The sequence below is a fragment of the Triticum urartu genome, chromosome 5A, assembly GCF_056163025.1.
Source record: "Triticum urartu cultivar PI428250 chromosome 5A, HENAU_Tu73, whole genome shotgun sequence".
NCBI classification, from domain to species: Eukaryota; Viridiplantae; Streptophyta; class Magnoliopsida; order Poales; family Poaceae; genus Triticum; species Triticum urartu.
Window position 1 is genome coordinate 535684512 of NC_141877.1, and position 16271 is coordinate 535700782.

At 44.5% G+C, this 16271-nt stretch overlaps 1 protein-coding gene and 1 pseudogene across 1 annotated transcript; both read right to left on the reverse strand.

Annotated features, from left to right (window-relative positions):
• Nucleotides 1-6701: 6701 nt before the first annotated feature.
• Nucleotides 6702-6843, reverse strand: LOC125511808 (small nucleolar RNA Z247; annotated as a pseudogene).
• A 2208-nt stretch (nucleotides 6844-9051) lies between these two features.
• Nucleotides 9052-15913, reverse strand: LOC125507284 (uncharacterized). The gene is made up of 20 exons (XM_087523274.1): nucleotides 15830-15913; nucleotides 15646-15717; nucleotides 15451-15541; nucleotides 15132-15239; nucleotides 14910-15031; nucleotides 14553-14816; nucleotides 14327-14463; nucleotides 13712-13785; nucleotides 13512-13622; nucleotides 13290-13420; nucleotides 12911-13198; nucleotides 12618-12754; nucleotides 11938-12017; nucleotides 10974-11147; nucleotides 10781-10908; nucleotides 10430-10705; nucleotides 10161-10291; nucleotides 9732-9773; nucleotides 9570-9632; nucleotides 9052-9478 (listed from the first exon to the last, which is right to left on the reverse strand). The coding sequence occupies exons 3-20, from the start codon at nucleotides 15521-15523 to the stop codon at nucleotides 9379-9381; spliced, it is 2439 nt and encodes an 812-aa protein (XP_087379400.1). The 5' UTR covers nucleotides 15524-15541; nucleotides 15646-15717; nucleotides 15830-15913; the 3' UTR covers nucleotides 9052-9378.
• Between the last annotated feature and the right edge of the window lie 358 nt (nucleotides 15914-16271).

Genomic DNA, 16271 nt, shown 5'->3' on the forward strand with positions numbered 1-16271 from the left:
CCCTGTTTCGAGTTGCAAATATTAGCAACAGAACCAGTATCAAATACCCAGGTGCTACTGCGAGCATTAGTAAGGTACACATCAATAACATGTATATCACATATACCTTTGTTCACCTTGCCATCCTTCTTATCCGCCAAATACTTGGGGCAGTTCCGCTTTCAGTGACCAGTCTGCTTGCAATAGAAGCACTCAGTTTCAGGCTTAGGTCCAGGTTTGGGTTTCTTCTCTTGAGTAGCAACTTGCTTGCCGTTCCTTTTGAAGTTCCCCTTCTTCTTCCCTTTGCCCTTTTTCTTGAAACTAGTGGTCTTGTTGACCATCAACACTTGATGCTCCTTTTTGATTTCTACCTCCGCAGCTTTCAGCATCGCGAAGAGCTCGGGAATAGTCTTATTCATCCCTTGCATATTATAGTTCATCACGAAGCTCTTGTAGCTTGGTGGCAGTGATTGGAGAATTGTGTCGATGACGCAATCATCTGGAAGATTAACTCCCAATTGAATCAAGTGATTATTATACCCAGACATTTTGAGTATATGCTCACTAACAGAATTGTTCTCTTCCATCTTGCAGCTATAGAACTTATTGGAGACTTCATATCTCTTAATCCGGGCATTTGCTTGAAATATTAACTTCAACTCCTGGAACATCTCATATGCTCCATGACGTTCAAAACGTCGTTGAAGTCCCGATTCTAAGCCGTAAAGCATGGCACACTGAACTATCGAGTAGTCATCAGCTTTGCTCTGCCAGACATTCATAACATCCGGCGTTGCTCCTGCAGCAGGCCTGGCACCCAGCGGTGCTTCCAGGACGTAATTCTTCTGTGCAGCAATGAGGATAATCCTCAAGTTACGGACCCAGTCCGTCTAATTGCTACCATCATATTTCAACTTTGCTTTCTCAAGGAACGCATTAAAATTCAACGGAACAACAGCACGAGCCATCTATCTACAATCAAACATAAACAAGCAAGATACTAATCAGGTACTAAGTTTCATGATAAATTTAAGTTCAGTTAATTTACTTAAAGAACTCCCACTTAGATAGATATCCCTCTAATCCTCTAAGTGATTACGTGATCCAAATCAACTAAACTATGTCCGATCATCACGTGAGATGGAGTAGTTTTCATTGGTGAACATCATTATGTTGATGATATCTACTATATGATTCACGCTCGACCTTTCGGTCTCCGTGTTCTGAGGCCATATCTGTATATGCTTGGCTCGTCAAGTATAAACTTAGTATTCCGCGTGTGCAACTGTTTTGCACCCGTTGTATTTGAACGTTGAACCTATCACACCCGATCATCACGTGGTGTCTCAGCACGAAGAACTTTCGCAACGGTGCATACTCAGGGAGAACACTTCTTGATAATTTAGTGAGAGATCATCTTATAATGCTACCGTCAATCAAAGTAAGATAAGATGCATAAAAGATAAACATCACCTGCAATCAATATAAGTGATATGATATGGCCATCATCATCTTGTGCTTGTGATCTCCATCTCCGAAGCACCGTCATGATCACCATCGTCATCGGCGTGACACCTTGATCTCCATCGTAGCATCATTGTCGTCTCGCCAAGCTTGTGTTTCTACGACTATCGCTACCGTTTAGTAATAAAGTAAAGCATTACATCGCGATTTCATTGCATACAATAAAGCGACAACCATATGGATCCTGCCGGTTGCCGATAACTCGGTTACAAAACATGATCATCTCATACAATAAAATTCAGCATCATGTCTTGACCATATCACATCACAACATGCCCTGCAAAAACAAGTTAGACGTCCTCTACTTTGTTGTTGCAAGTTTTACGTGGCTGCTACGGGCTTAAGTAAGAACCAATCTCACCTACGCATCAAAACCACAACGATAGTTTGTCAATTTGACTCCGTTTTAACCTTCGCAAGGACCGGGCGTAGCCATACTTGGTTCAACTAAAGTTGGAGAAACTGTCACCCACAAGCCACCTCTGTGCAAAGCACGTCGGGAGAACCGGTCTCGCGTAAGCGTACGCGTAATGTTGGTCTGGGCCGCTTCATCCAACAATACCGCCGAACCAAAGTATGACATGCTGGTAGGCAGTATGACTTATATCGCCCACAACTCACTTGTGTTCTACACGTGCATATAACATCAACATATAAAACCTAGGCTCGGATGCCACTGTTGGGTTTCGTAGTAATTTCAAAAAATTTCCTACGCACACGCAAGATCATGTGATGCATAGCAACGAGGGGGGAGTGTGATCTACATACCTAGTAGATCGACAACGGAAGCGTTGGGTTGATGTAGTCGTACGTCTTCACGATCCGACCGATCAAGCACCGAAACTACGGCACCTCCGAGTTCGAGCACACGTTCAGCTCGATGACGATCCCCGGACTCCGATCCAGCAAAGTGTCGAGGAAGAGTTCCGTCAGCACGACGGCGTGGTGACGATCTTGATGCACTAGAGCAGCAGGGCTTCGCCTAAACTCCGCTACAGTATTATCGAGGACTATGGTGGCTGGGGGCGCCGCACACGGCTAAGGAATAGATCACGTGGATCAACTTGTGTGTTCTAGGGTGCCCTTTGCCTCAGTATATAAAGGAGCCAGGGAGAGGGGGCGGCCGGGCAAGGTGGGCGCGCCAAGGGGGAGTCCTACTCCCATCGGGAGTAGGACTCCTAGTTGGACAAGGAGAGAGGGGAAAGAGGTGGAAGAGGGAAAGGAAAGGGGGGGCGCCGCCCCCTTTCCCTTGTCCTATTCGGACTAGGAAGGGGAGGGGCGCGCGGCCACCTCTTGCCTCCTTCTCTCTTCTCCCTCAAGTCCCATGTAGGCCCAATAAACCCCCGGGGGGGTTCCGGTAACCCCCCGGTACTCCGGAAAAATGCCGATTTCACCCGGAACGATTCCGATGTCCAAATATAGGCTTCCAATATATCAATCTTTACGTCTCGACCATTTCAAGACTCCTCGTCATGTCCGTGATCACATCCGGGACTCTGAACAACCTTCGGTACATCAAAATGCATAAACTCATAATATAACTGTCATCGTAACCTTAAGCGTGCGGACCCTACGGGTTCGAGAACAATGTAGACATGACCGAGACATGTCTCCAGTCAATAACCAATAGCGGGACCTGGATGCCCATATTGGCTCCTACATATTCTACGAAGATCTTTATCGGTCAGACCGCATAACAACATACATCGTTCCCTTTGTCATCGGTATGTTACTTGCCCGAGATTCGATCGTCGGTATTTCAATACCTAGTTCAATCTCGTTGCTGGCAAGTCTCTTTACTCGTTCTGTAATACATCATCCCGCAACTAACTCATTTAGTTGCAATGCTTGCAAGGCTTAAGTGATGTGCATTACCGAGAGGGCCCAGAGATACCTCTCCGACAATCGGAGTGACAAAACCTAATCTCGAAATACGCCAACCCAACATGTACCTTTGGAGACACCTGTAGTACTCCTTTATAATCACCCAGTTACGTTGTGACGTTTGGTAGTACCCAAAGTGTTCCTCCGGTAAACGGGAGTTGCATAATCTCATAGTTATAGGAACATGTATAAGTCATGAAGAAAGCAATAGCAACATACTAAACGATCGGGTGCTAAGCTAATGGAATGGGTCATGTCAATCAGATCATTCTCTTAATGATGTGATCCCGTTAATCAAATAACAACTCATTGTTCATGGTTAGGAAATATAACCATCTTTGATTAACGAGCTAGTCAAGTAGAGGCATACTAGTGACACTTTGTTTGTCTATGTATTCACACATGTATTATGTTTCTGGTTAATACAATTCTAGCATGAATAATAAACATTTATCATGATTATAAGGAAATAAATAATAACTTTATTATTGCCTCTAGGGCATATTTCCTTCATTTACCTCATAACCAGGTGGTTGTCTCATATAGACTTCTTCCTCTAGAACACCATGAAGGAACGCATTCTTGTACATCCAATTGCCTCAAGCTCCAATTTCTTGATACTGCAATAGAAAGAACAAGTCTGATAGTAGCTGCTTTCACAACAGGGCTAAAGGTATCTTCATAGTCTATACCATATCTCTGTTTAAACCCCTTTGCTACTAGTCTTGCCTTATACCTATCAACTTGACCATCTGCCTTTCTCTTAATATGGTAGACCCACTTGCAATCAATAACATTTTTGTTTTGTGTTGGTGGGACTAGGTGCGATGTCTTATTTTTAATAAGAGCACCATACTCATCATTCATAGCCATTTTCCACTTAGTGCCACCTAGAGCTTCATGTAAACTACTTGGTTCACCAGTAGTAGTTAAACCCCAAAACCGAACCTTAAGCTTGTCATACCTGATTGTACCATCTGTACGAACTTGCGGTTTCACAATACCATGTTGGGATCTTGTTCTCCGAGTTGGCACATTAGGAGCTGTATGAGGATCCAGCGCAGAGGCTCCGGCAGAAGAAGACATAGCCGCACGAGATCCCACTTCGATCCTGCCGTCAACCGCGCGAGATCCCACATCGATCCCGCTGTCAGCAGCAGGGGACCCGCCAGACCCGCCATCCTGCCTCATCGCTTCTGCGCCATCCGTGGCAGCCGATGCTCCCGCGCCAGGTTGGGCCACCTGGATGTCATTGAGAGGCGGCGTGCGACGCGAGGAGCCGGTCGGCTGGCCCGCGCACCAGCGGTTGGCCCACCTAGGGAACCGGCGCCTGACGCACCCACGTATCATTCTCTGGGTGGGGTGCGCTGACCCGAGGGAGATTCGCCTGGACTTCCTGCACCCGCGCCACCTGCGCCAGAATCAGCCTCAGGATCGACGCTGGCAGCACCTGAATCTCCTTCGTGCTCCGCGCCTTTTTCGTCTTGTTCTGTCTGCATAAAATGATACACAAGAGCTGGATTTTCACCAGGATTAGCAGGAAATTTAGCATGTTGACCAAATACACGTTCACCCCCGTGATCAATTGGCTCAGAGGGGAATAGTTTCAGGAAGCAACAAGACTTCAGAGCGAAGAGGGGTGCCTGCATTTGAATTTAATGCTTTGAACGGAAAAACCGTCTCATCAAAAATAACATCAGGGGATATATAAACCCGGCCGGCAGAAACATCAAGACACTTGAAACCTTTGTGAAGGTTACTGTATCCAAGGAAACCACACTATTTGGATCGGAATTCTAATTTCCTAGAGTTATATGGACGGAGATTGGGCCAACAAGCACATCCAAAAACTCGAAGGGAATGATAGTTTGGCTGTTCATGAAAGAAACGACCCGGGGGAGTTCCAAAGTTGATCACCTTGCTAGGCGTGCGATTTATCAGATATGTGGCAGAAAGAAATGCCTCATCCCAGAATTTGAGGGGCATGGAGGCATGAGCCAAGAGGGAAAGTCCCATGTCTACAATGTGGCGATGTTTTCTTTCAGCTGATCCGTTCTGCTGGTGAGCATGTGGACAGGAGACGTGGTGGGTGATTCCTAGTTGGCGAAAAAAGGTATTTAGGCGTTCATATTCGCCTCCCCAGTCTGTTTGCATGGTGATAATTTTTCTATTGAACAATCTTTCAACTAACGCTTGGAATTCATGAAAGATCTTAAAAACTTCAGATTTGTGCTTGAGAAGATAGATCCACGTGAATTTGCTATAATCATCAATAAAGGACACATAATAGTTTTTCCTATTGATAGAATCACGGGCAGGCCCCCATACATCGGAGAAAATTTGCTCTAAAGGAGCTTTAGATACACTGAACGAACTAGGGTAGGGTAGTTGATGACTCTTGCCCAATTGGCAAGCATCACAAACACCCTGTTTATTTAACTCACTACTTGAGAAAGGAATATTGTTGTGGCTAAGGACATGACGAACAATAGTGGATGAAGGATGCCCTAGCCGACTGTGCCACCTGACCGTGGACACTTTATTGACACCAAACACCTGCTTGCTTGAACTCAACGGAACCGATGATAGGGGGTAGAGACCTTGTCTACACCTGCCGTGGAGAAGGATTTTCCTCGTCCCATGTTCCTTAACGAAAAAGAAACATGGGTGAACTTCAAGAAAAGTATTGTTGTCAGCGGACAAATGATGAGCTGAAATAAGATTTTTGGTGGCATCGGGTACATGCAATATGTTTTTGAGATGAATATCACGAGTAGGGGTTCGAACAGTGGATTGACCAATATGACTAATTTCCATACCTTCTCCGTTTGCGGTGTGGACTTGCTTGTTGTCGTTGTACTTGTTGCGGACGGTCAGCTTGTCGAGCTCGCTGGTGATGTGATCTGTGGCCCCCGTGTCGAGGTACCAATTGGTGTCCACTCCATAGGACGAGGTGGTGGCTGATCCTACACTCTTTTCATTCTTGGCGAAGGAGATGTCGAAGCGGCGGTAGCACTCGACGGCGGTGTGGTTTGGCTTCTTGCAGATCTGGCAGACAACCTCAGGGAGATCGTTTCCTCCTCCATTGCTGTTGCCACGACCTCCATTGCCGCGGCCACTGCCTCCATTGCCACGGCCTCCATTGCCGCGGCCACCGCCTCCGTTACCATGGCCACCATTGCCACGGCCGCCTCCGCTGCCACGGCCACCATTGCCACGCCCGCCTCTGCGACGGTAGCCACCATGGCCACGGGACACGACGTTGGCCGAGGACTGAGAGGACTGGTTTCCTCCTTCAAACATGGCAAGACGCTTTTCAAAACCGATCAACTGAGAGTAAAGTTCAGCTACCTTGATGGGCTCGGTTCTTGCAGCGCAGATGGACGAGACGAACGAGATGTAGTCGAAGTCGAGTCCGGCGAGGATGTAGGAGACCATGTCATCATCGTCGAGCGGCTTTCCTGCTGAAGCCCTCTCGTCGCCTAGCGCCTTCATGCGCCCGATGTACTCGGCGTTGGTCGCGGTGCCCTTTTTGGTGGTGGAGAGGGCGATCCGCATGTTGACGATGTTGGCCTGTGTTTGGGAGAGGAACATCTCCCTGATCGCGGTCCATGCCGCGGTGGCCTTGGTGCAGTGGGCGACTTGGATCATCACAGGAGCAGAGATTGAATTGAAGATAAAACTTAGCACCTGGGAGTCTTGCGCCAGAGCGATGTGATACGCCGGGTTTGGCACATCGGTGGGCTTGCCGTCCTTGTCGGCAAGCTTGGGCTCCGGAAACGGGTGATCGGGGTTGAGGTGGTCGATCAGTTGGGCTCCGCGGATGGTAGCTAAAGCCTGCGCACGCCACACGAGATAGTTGTCGTGGTGAAGCTTATCAGCGATGGGAATGAGGGCATATGGAGCGGCGGCGGCGGTGCTGGAGCTAGCCATGACTACTAGGTTGGATGCGGTAGAGGAACTAGGCTCTGAATACCATGAAAGATTGCGTGGAAGCGTATGCCTCTGGCAGGGACGTGCTGCGTGTTATATAGCCAAGGATAAGTTACAAAGATACGGTAGTTTGGTCGTGGATTAATCCTCAAGAAAGCTATACAAGATATGAGGAGAAACCCTAACAACCTAACTACCAGATTACAACAACACACGCACGCAATCTTGCCCTACCTACGGTGCGTACGGTTTATACAATACCGTATACACATGGTACAATACTTTCTAACAGGTTAAACATCAACGTTGATACAGTGCTAGCACGATTCTCTCTTTATTTCGTGATGAAGTTGTTGGACAACATATCAACTTCGCCAAATGCTCTCCTTATTTCCTACTGCATGTGAATGTGGTGGATTTCCTTTACGGTGGGACAACCTTTGGATGCCAAGTTGCTGAATTTCCCTGCAAGTATCTTGGTTTTCCCTTCTCAGTTAGGAGACTAACCAGAGCTATTTACCAAGCTTTGTTAGATCTGATGCGGTAGAAGTTAGCTGGCTGCTGGCTAGAAGCAAAATTTTGGCCGACACCCCTCTATATCAGATGATGATCATTGACCAGCCCCTTTGGCTCATTAAGAAGGTGCAAAAGCTAGAGCGCAGCCTCCTTTGGGACGGTTCAGATGTGGTCAGGGGGGTAAGTGTCTGGTGCGATGGAGATCCAAAGAGCTGTGTGGGCTTGCAATCCCTCGCATCAAAGAAGAGATCAACACACTAAAAGCTATGCTTGTGGTGGCCTTGGTGGTGGCCGCACTGGATGGAGGCGGAAAAGCCATGGCACGGCCTTCATCTTCCTGTTGATCATTCACATTAGTGATGGCAAGCTCATTAGGTTCTGGCGTTACAGATGGCTCCTGGCGATGCCTCTTGCTACTGCAGTTCCTAACCTCTTTGGGTGCCGCACCAAGAGAAATACAGTACTTCGATGGCTTGTTCTCTCGCTGGAGATGCCTGGATGAGATTCCTGAAGCTAGCATGACCTCACTCAGTCTGCCCTACAGGAATCACAAATATGTGGCACAAGATTAGTTCTGTGAGACTGCGGCATGGAGGCATGCACGGATACCATAGCAATGAGCAGAGAATGGTCAGTACTCGGCAAAGTCAGATTGCCTTCTCACGGTTGACATTTATATCATAATCTGGTATGCAAGATTTTCGCCTGGACTACTATTCAAGGCTGCTGATAATCTTGAAAAGAGGGGATGGCCTGAAGTGCGGTACTTGTCAGCTTTGTCTTCAACAAAAGCGAAACGTCTTGCAAGCTGCCTCTTCTCAACCGGCATCTGGAAGATGATGCTGCCTTTGGTCTGGTCAGATCACATCATCTTCCATATGCCGGTTGGTTGATGGAATGCTCAAGCCAACTCCTTCACAATTGCTGCTTCCAAAGGATGCAGCCTGCCTCTGGCATACGCCCAGGACAGGCTAGCTTTTCTAAGTTGGCAGCTCTTGCTGTTTGTACTATTGTTTCCTCTCATTTACATCAATGAGTGCAACACGTTTCTACTCCTCTACATCAATGAAATGCAACATGTTTCCTCCCCTTACAACAGATCAAGACAGACAAGGGCGATTGTAAAGCTTTTGATGCACCAATCTACAGTTCTAATATAACCACCAGCAGATCAGCAAAATGGGTGCTGGTTGATACCAGGGAGACGAGCGAACATAAATCATTGGACACCACTATGCTTAGAGCACATGGGCTTATGACATGGTTTGCCCATTTACATATACAGAACACCATGACATCAATTGGTTCCGATGATAACAGAGCTCTAGCAACACAGAGCAAACCGTTCAGAATGGAGAACTGACAGCCAACCATCACAGAAACTATAGATACTACTATTAGTACTAGCACGAGTCTGTCCTGGAGAAAGCAATATTAGTACTACTAGTACTCGAGCAGCTCAGAATGGAGGTCCCAGCACCAACGGACGAGAAAACATCATCAATACTAGCAGCGATCGTCGGCTCTACAACCAAGGTGACCTCACATAGGTAGAGGCTTTCGGCCACGAGGCAGAGGCCATTTGTGACGTGGCAAAGGGTTGGCTCTACGACCAACGTAGCGTGGCGCAGGCAACGGCCATCTGCCATGAGCAAGAAAGTAGAAGTCAATGAAGAGATCTATTCTAAACAATGTCACGGATAGATAGTATTAACATGTGTAAGAAAGAATACTTGTTTCCATCAATCGGTGCAACAGTTTCAGTGTTCCCGTGTGTCCCGCCAGGCAACAACCATCTGTGTGGTTGATCAGCCATATTTCAAAAAGCATAAGAGTTACTGAATAAATTATTTCAAACAATATGTTAAGATACCGTACTTAAGAAAGAAAAATACCTATTTTCAACACCCTCAACAATAGTACCATCTGCACTAGTCCTGCAAGTACACCCAAAATCAATTTTACCACGAGGAAACGAGTTAGTTTAAACCAATGACATACCAGCTTAATGCGTTAAAAAATAGGCAAGGATATAAGAGCACGATGAGAGCGTACGGGTAAGTATGGCATCAAGAGTGATAATGGCAGATAACAACAGAACACGCCAGTGAATTAAGTTACCGGTATCATGTACAATTATATCACTACATCAGTGCACAGTATTACACTTTGGGCACACACAAGTTGTCATATCAGCCAAACACAATTGGGCCAAAACTATGTTTAAGTGAAAATGATTAAACGATGTGAAAACTAGAGACGAATATACACAGGACAACTTCCCTAAAACCTACAAGCTTCTTTTATTAAAAAATAAGACATACCGTTTTTTATTTAAGTTCAATAAGAGGCGGTGAATAACGTCCCTCGGCAGGAATGGAGTTTCTTCCTCATCATAAAAGTTCATTCCAACAAAATTCCCATCATTGTCAATAAGAGGCCCCCCAATCCCAGCCTAGCAAAATAAAAGGAACAACATACAAGAGTTACACACAGATACTGTTTGATAGATGTAGTGATAGCTTATGTTAGTATTCCAACGCTAATAACTTTTTGGCATGTTAGAGGTACTGGGGAAGTCCACAAGAAATACCTTGGTGATTTTACAGGTGGAGACACATAGTTCTTTGCAATCAAGTTTGCTTTGTTTGCCAATCAACACCTTCCCCTCAACAGCCATTAGTTTGCGACACGCAAAAAGACTACCCACAGCTATTACGTCCATAGATGAGGTAACTGGATGCCCATGGATTTTTATTGTACGAGGACGCCAGAATCCCATGATGTCAACAAGAGCGACATTGTAGTGTAAATTATAACAGTTCAATATCCCTACAACTCGAAATTGGTTTGGAAGGCAAACTTCAATCTGCAATGATAACGTTATGTTAACCAGTATCTGAAATGAAAAGAAAAAAAAATGATAGCAGTTAGCAGTAACAACCCTCAAGTTATCATCGATCCTGTGTGAACTGCCAGGAACTCTGAACAAACTTGCTGAAGTCAGAATTGTTGCAGAGCATGCTTCGCCCTTTATAAATACACCTGAGCAAGAAAACTTTTTTGCAAATCCTACAGAGATAATCATTCAGTTATCAATTAAAACATGGACAAGTACTGTATAACAGAGTCATCACCATTGAATGAAGCAAGTGAGACAACACTTCGATTCATTTTTGAAGCAAGAAGTTTGCTTGATTCTGAAGCAAGTGAGTAGGCACTTTGATCCATTTCTAATCCAAAACCTCCCAATGGTTTCCTCAAGATATCATTCTTGAAGGTATCACCGAGAAGATGTATGTATTGCCCGCCTAGCATGATACACCAGTTAAAAGTGTTTCATAAAGTTTTTAAAGTGTGAGTGTGCAACATAAGGTACTCAGCAAAATAAGTTAAAATGTATTGGCTGCCAAGGGTTCAACGTAGGCCATTGTAGCTTCAATATGTATTCCAAGAAAAAAGCTGTGATGGTGATGTTCCATCTTCCTTCTTCCATCGCACCATTTCCACATCTTGTTTAAGGGTTTGCCAAATACTCCCTCTGTCCCATAATATAAGAGCGTTTTTTAAACTAGTGGTGTCAAAAACGCTCTTGTATTATGGGACGGGGGGAGTATGTCATATGAGTATGCCTCACAGTTTTGATATTTCTATGTTATCTTGTTTTCCTAACTCCAAGTCAGTTTCTGTGCCCATGGATTTGCAGACTGATGTGGCACATGCATGGTTAAATTTATTTTCATGGTTTCCATAGCAACAGGCAGGCATTCACCTAGTTTATCAAATAAATAAAATTGTGAAGACATAATGCTAGTACTAATCAGTCAGTATGTTTTGCTATGTACTAACAGTATATGACCACACACCAAGTGAGTGGATAGGATCCCCATAATCTCCCAGTTAGGTCGTTTGTCACATAAAAATGGAGAAGCTACCATTCAGCTTGACCATGGACCCAGTATGGGGAACACAATATAACTTCCCGTCTCATCTTCCTCCCTGTGGTTTCAACGGCTGTCAAAGGACAGTCGCGCCTCTTGGGTCCAGGGCTGTCTCATTCTGGCCTAAACAGCCAATATCCTATGAAATAAATTTGCTCACCTCCTGCCCTGAGGAAAGCTGAATCTCCATAACGACTTTTAAATCTTGCACTTACAGCTTCATCAACCTCTTCCTTAACACTGCAGCACAATGTAGAAAACTCACTGTGATAAATCCACAAAAAGAAGATATCAAGACACAGACCATGCACAAAATGAGAGTATTAAACAAGGGGAATATAGAAAAAGAAGGGAGCGCCAAATAGTTGCATATACTTTACAGCAAATAAATTTAATAAAATCTAAAACAATTTCTCCATGGCTCTGTTTAAATGCAAGTTTAGAGTGTAGCGGAAATATGCATTACCGCCAGATTAATATAACAATCGTAATCTAGTACTCCCTCCGTCCCAAAATAAGTGCCGCAGACTTAGTACAACTTTGTACTAATGTTGCACTACATCAGCGACACTTATGTTGGGACGGAATGCAGCTTGTTGGGTTAAAGGTAGAGATGGTCACAGATGCAGAGCAACAGGAGATGTAAAAAAAGTAAAAAAAAAACACAAGTACAAAATAGCTAATGAGGCAGTTTTGGGGATAAATTTGTAAACCTCGAAGCTGCTCTTACACAAACTCAAATAGAAATAGGGCAGGGAGGTGTAGTGTAGGATGCAGTGAGAGAGAAGTATGGGTAAGCCAAACAGAGTGTTTGTTCATCAATGCTGAAAGTGTGCATACCTGACCATCTCGCAAAACCACATGAATTCACGAATCGAAGGCCTTCGTACGTAGGGGGTCTTTCTTTGTTTGGTACCAGAGCAGTTCATCCCGACAAAGTTGCCATCAAAATCAACAACGGGACCTCCAATCCCCACCTAGCACAAACATGAGGATGAAGTTATGCATTAAAAATGCAATTAATAATTCCTGAAACCAAGGATATGCATCGGCACATACAATGATATAAGCCATTCATACCATCATATAGCAGTTATATGTTTGAACTGTACAGACTAAAGCAGCTAGCTCACCTCATGGATTCGGCATGTGCTTAACATCTCCTCATCTGTAAGAGCGCATACAGAGGCAAGATCTACTCCACTTGTGGTCTTTAATTCTCCTGAATCATAATAGCGCCATACAGCTGCTACCTTCCTATAAGGCTCAAACTGCGTGGCACGATCAAGACTTAGATGACATAGATGGGGGGGATCAATAACATCGTCGTTCTTGATTTTGACGATAAAAAAATCAACATATATCTCAGGATTCTCTATCCACCCAGTGACAATCTGATCATCGGGAAGGCGTACTTTAATCTGAAATGAGCACAGGGCAATGGCTGTACTGAATTAATCATTACAGGTGCAGCATATATATTAGCATAACTAAAAATCCAGAAAAGGTTACCGTCAAACTTTCAGTGATCTTCCCTAACCGACAAGTATAAGGAATCAAATTTATCGATGTCAGGAAACACGTGGCATCAGGACATGAGCTTTCGATGCATGTGCCCGTGCATTCGTGTAATTGGGTATCACCTGGAGAGGGAGAGAGTCATACGTGCAAACTGAATAGCTGGTCATCAAAAACGATGTAACATGAGAAATTAAGGACAGTATAATCACCAACCATCGAATGAGGCCAGCGCCACAATACCCATGCTTAATCTGGAAAGTACTTGCTTACTCAAGGCACCTTTTCTGGATTTACTCAATTTCTCTACGGACTTAGCACTCAAACCTAGTTAATTGAAATAAAATCATGTGTGATACAGTTAACAGAACGGTCTACTATGAATAGTCAGGAAAAGGAAGCAGAAATGGGCTCACTTGGCCTAATTGCTTTCATCTCACTGTTCATTCTTGCCCTTGAAATATCATCAAACCCTTCCTTAACTCTAACACTGCAGCATAACGTAGAAAACTCAAAGTGATAAATCCACGAAGGCAATGTATCGCAACCACATAAAAAAATGAGCTAGTATTAAACAAGGGAAATTTAGAACAGGGAAATTTAAAAATGAGCTAGATTAATGCAAGTTTAGAGTGTAGCAGAAATATGCATTACCGCCAGATATTTCACAGCAGAGAAATGTAAGAAAATCATAAACAATTTCCCCATGGGTCTTCTTGTTAAATGTAAGTTCAAGTGCAGCAGAAATATGTATTAGCGCCGGCATTGAAATAACAACCTTAATCTAGTGCAGTGCAGATCTAAACAATTAAAGAAAAGAAACACATGAGTAGAAAAAATAGCTAATAGTACAGTTTTTGGGACATAAACTCGTAAACCTTGGAACCTACTCTTTGGCTTTGAGAATGACACACCTTGCACACAAACTCAAATAAAAATAGAAGGGATATGTAGAATAGGATGCAGTAAGAGAGAAGCATGAGTAAGCCAAAGAGGGAAGGACAGTTCATCAATACTGAAAGTGTACATACCTGACCTTCCCGTGAAGCACCAAGAATCGGAAAATTCCCTCCCTTCGCACGTAAGCAGTCTTCTCCATTTTGGTACGAGAGGAGTTCATCCCGACAAAGTTGCCATCAAAATCAACAAGAGGGCCTCCAATCCCCGCCTAGCACAGAAGTGACAATGAAGTTACACAGAGAAAATGCATGCAATTCATAATGGCTGAAAGCCTGAAACTGCATAAAAGCAGCTCACCTTGTGGATCCGGCACGTGCTTACGATTGTCTCATTGGTTGGAGAGGCGAGATTTAGTCCACTTGTGGCTGTTGAAAATCCTGAACTGAAACAGCGGCATACAGCTGCTACCTTCGTATGTGGCTCAGACTGCATGTCACAGTCGAGACTTGCGGCATCAATACCAGACACATTCTTGATGTTGACAATGAAAAAATCAACATATATCTTAGGATCCTCTATCCACCCAGTGACAATCCGATCATTCGGAAGGCGTACTTTTATCTGAAATGAGCGCAAGGTGAATTAATGATTACAGGTGCAACATATATACAAGCATAATTAATAACCAAGGAAAAGAGTAGAGAAAAAATTTACATTCAAACTTGCAGCTGGGCGAGTAGGTGGAATCAACCGTCTCGATGTCAGGATTGTAGCTTCAGAATCAGAACATGAGGTTTCAATGCATATGCCTGTGCATTCACGTAACTTGGTATCACCTACGTACGCACGGAGAGAAAGTCAAGCGTGCAGACAAAATAACTGGTCACTAAAAACAGGCAATATGAGAAAGTATTAACAGCAAGTAAAATCACTAACCATCGAACGAAGCAAGCGACACGACACTCCTGCGCAATCTTGAAACTACTTGCTCACTAAGTTCACTCAGGGCGCCTGGACTGGATCCACTCGAGCTGTCCAATCTCGCTGCAAAGGTACCACACAAAGCTAGTTAATTGAAAATAAAATCATGTGTGATACAGTTAACAAAAGAGGATCTCAAAGCAATGTTGGAGGGCTGAAGATAAGAGGTTCCATGTAGCTCGACCTACAGAGAACTTTACCTTAACAGAAGCGTCAATTTTACTACTACTTATTGTGAATATGTACTTGCAGGAGAAGGGAAACATGGACTCACTTGGCCTAGCTACCCTTTTGTAAGGGCGTTGCTCTTCATCGCCTCTCACCAGCCGGCGCTTGTTTTTCATCATCGATCTTTTTAATCCAGCCTGAACAGCAACGAATGAAATTCAGCTAACACTGATTGATCTGATTACACAACTAGTGGATCGGTATGGTTGCCAGACAAATGGAGGGATTGGGCTATCCGTACACAATAGATCGGAGTTGGAAACTAGGTCATAGAAACTGCGCCAGATTACTGTGGTGGAATCGCTCCAAGAAACTGGGTGGGTTAGTTGAAGTATCCGTATAGTACAACCAAGAAAGAAAGATTTTGAATTAGATCTCGGACAATCCAAGCAACCAAAATTCGACCGGAGGTGGAGAAGGGATACCTTCGAAACAAGCAGAATCTCACCGGCCGCCGCTGGATTCGTCGACGGAAGGATCTCTGCTCCAACTTTTGTTTTTTTAGCCGACCTTTTTTTTTGAGACGACATCTGCTCCAACTTAGTCCAGCCGCGAGAGGGATTGAGCTCGTTTTTTCTGGGCCGGCCCACTAGTGGAAGCTTCCGGTCAGTTTTTTTCCTTTTATTTTTCCTGTTTCCAACTAAAAAATCATATAGGGTTCAACCATATCGTCAAGAACTAGCATAACTACTCAAACAAAGACATGAAAGTTAGGGACAAGTTATAAGCCGGCATCAAGCTAGTGAAGGGAGAAGGCATGGTCGTGGTACGTGTCTTGTAGTTTATGCCGACCTTCATGCTAGAGGAAGGAACATGTTTGTGCGGTGGTCGAAGCTATGCCACAGTATGGTGCCGTTTTGACGATCG

Excerpts from the sequence above, each read along its gene's own strand:
- LOC125507284 (XM_087523274.1), bottom strand. The coding sequence starts at position 15,523 with ATGATGAAAAACAAGCGCCGGCTGGTGAGAGGCGATGAAGAGCAACGC. Across the intron at positions 15,240-15,450 it reads CAAAAGGGTAGCTAGGCCAA|CGAGATTGGACAGCTCGAGT; the intron begins GTGAGTCCATGT and ends GTACCTTTGCAG. Across the intron at positions 9,633-9,731 it reads GTTGAGGGTGTTGAAAATAG|ATGGTTGTTGCCTGGCGGGA; the intron begins GTATTTTTCTTT and ends TCAACCACACAG.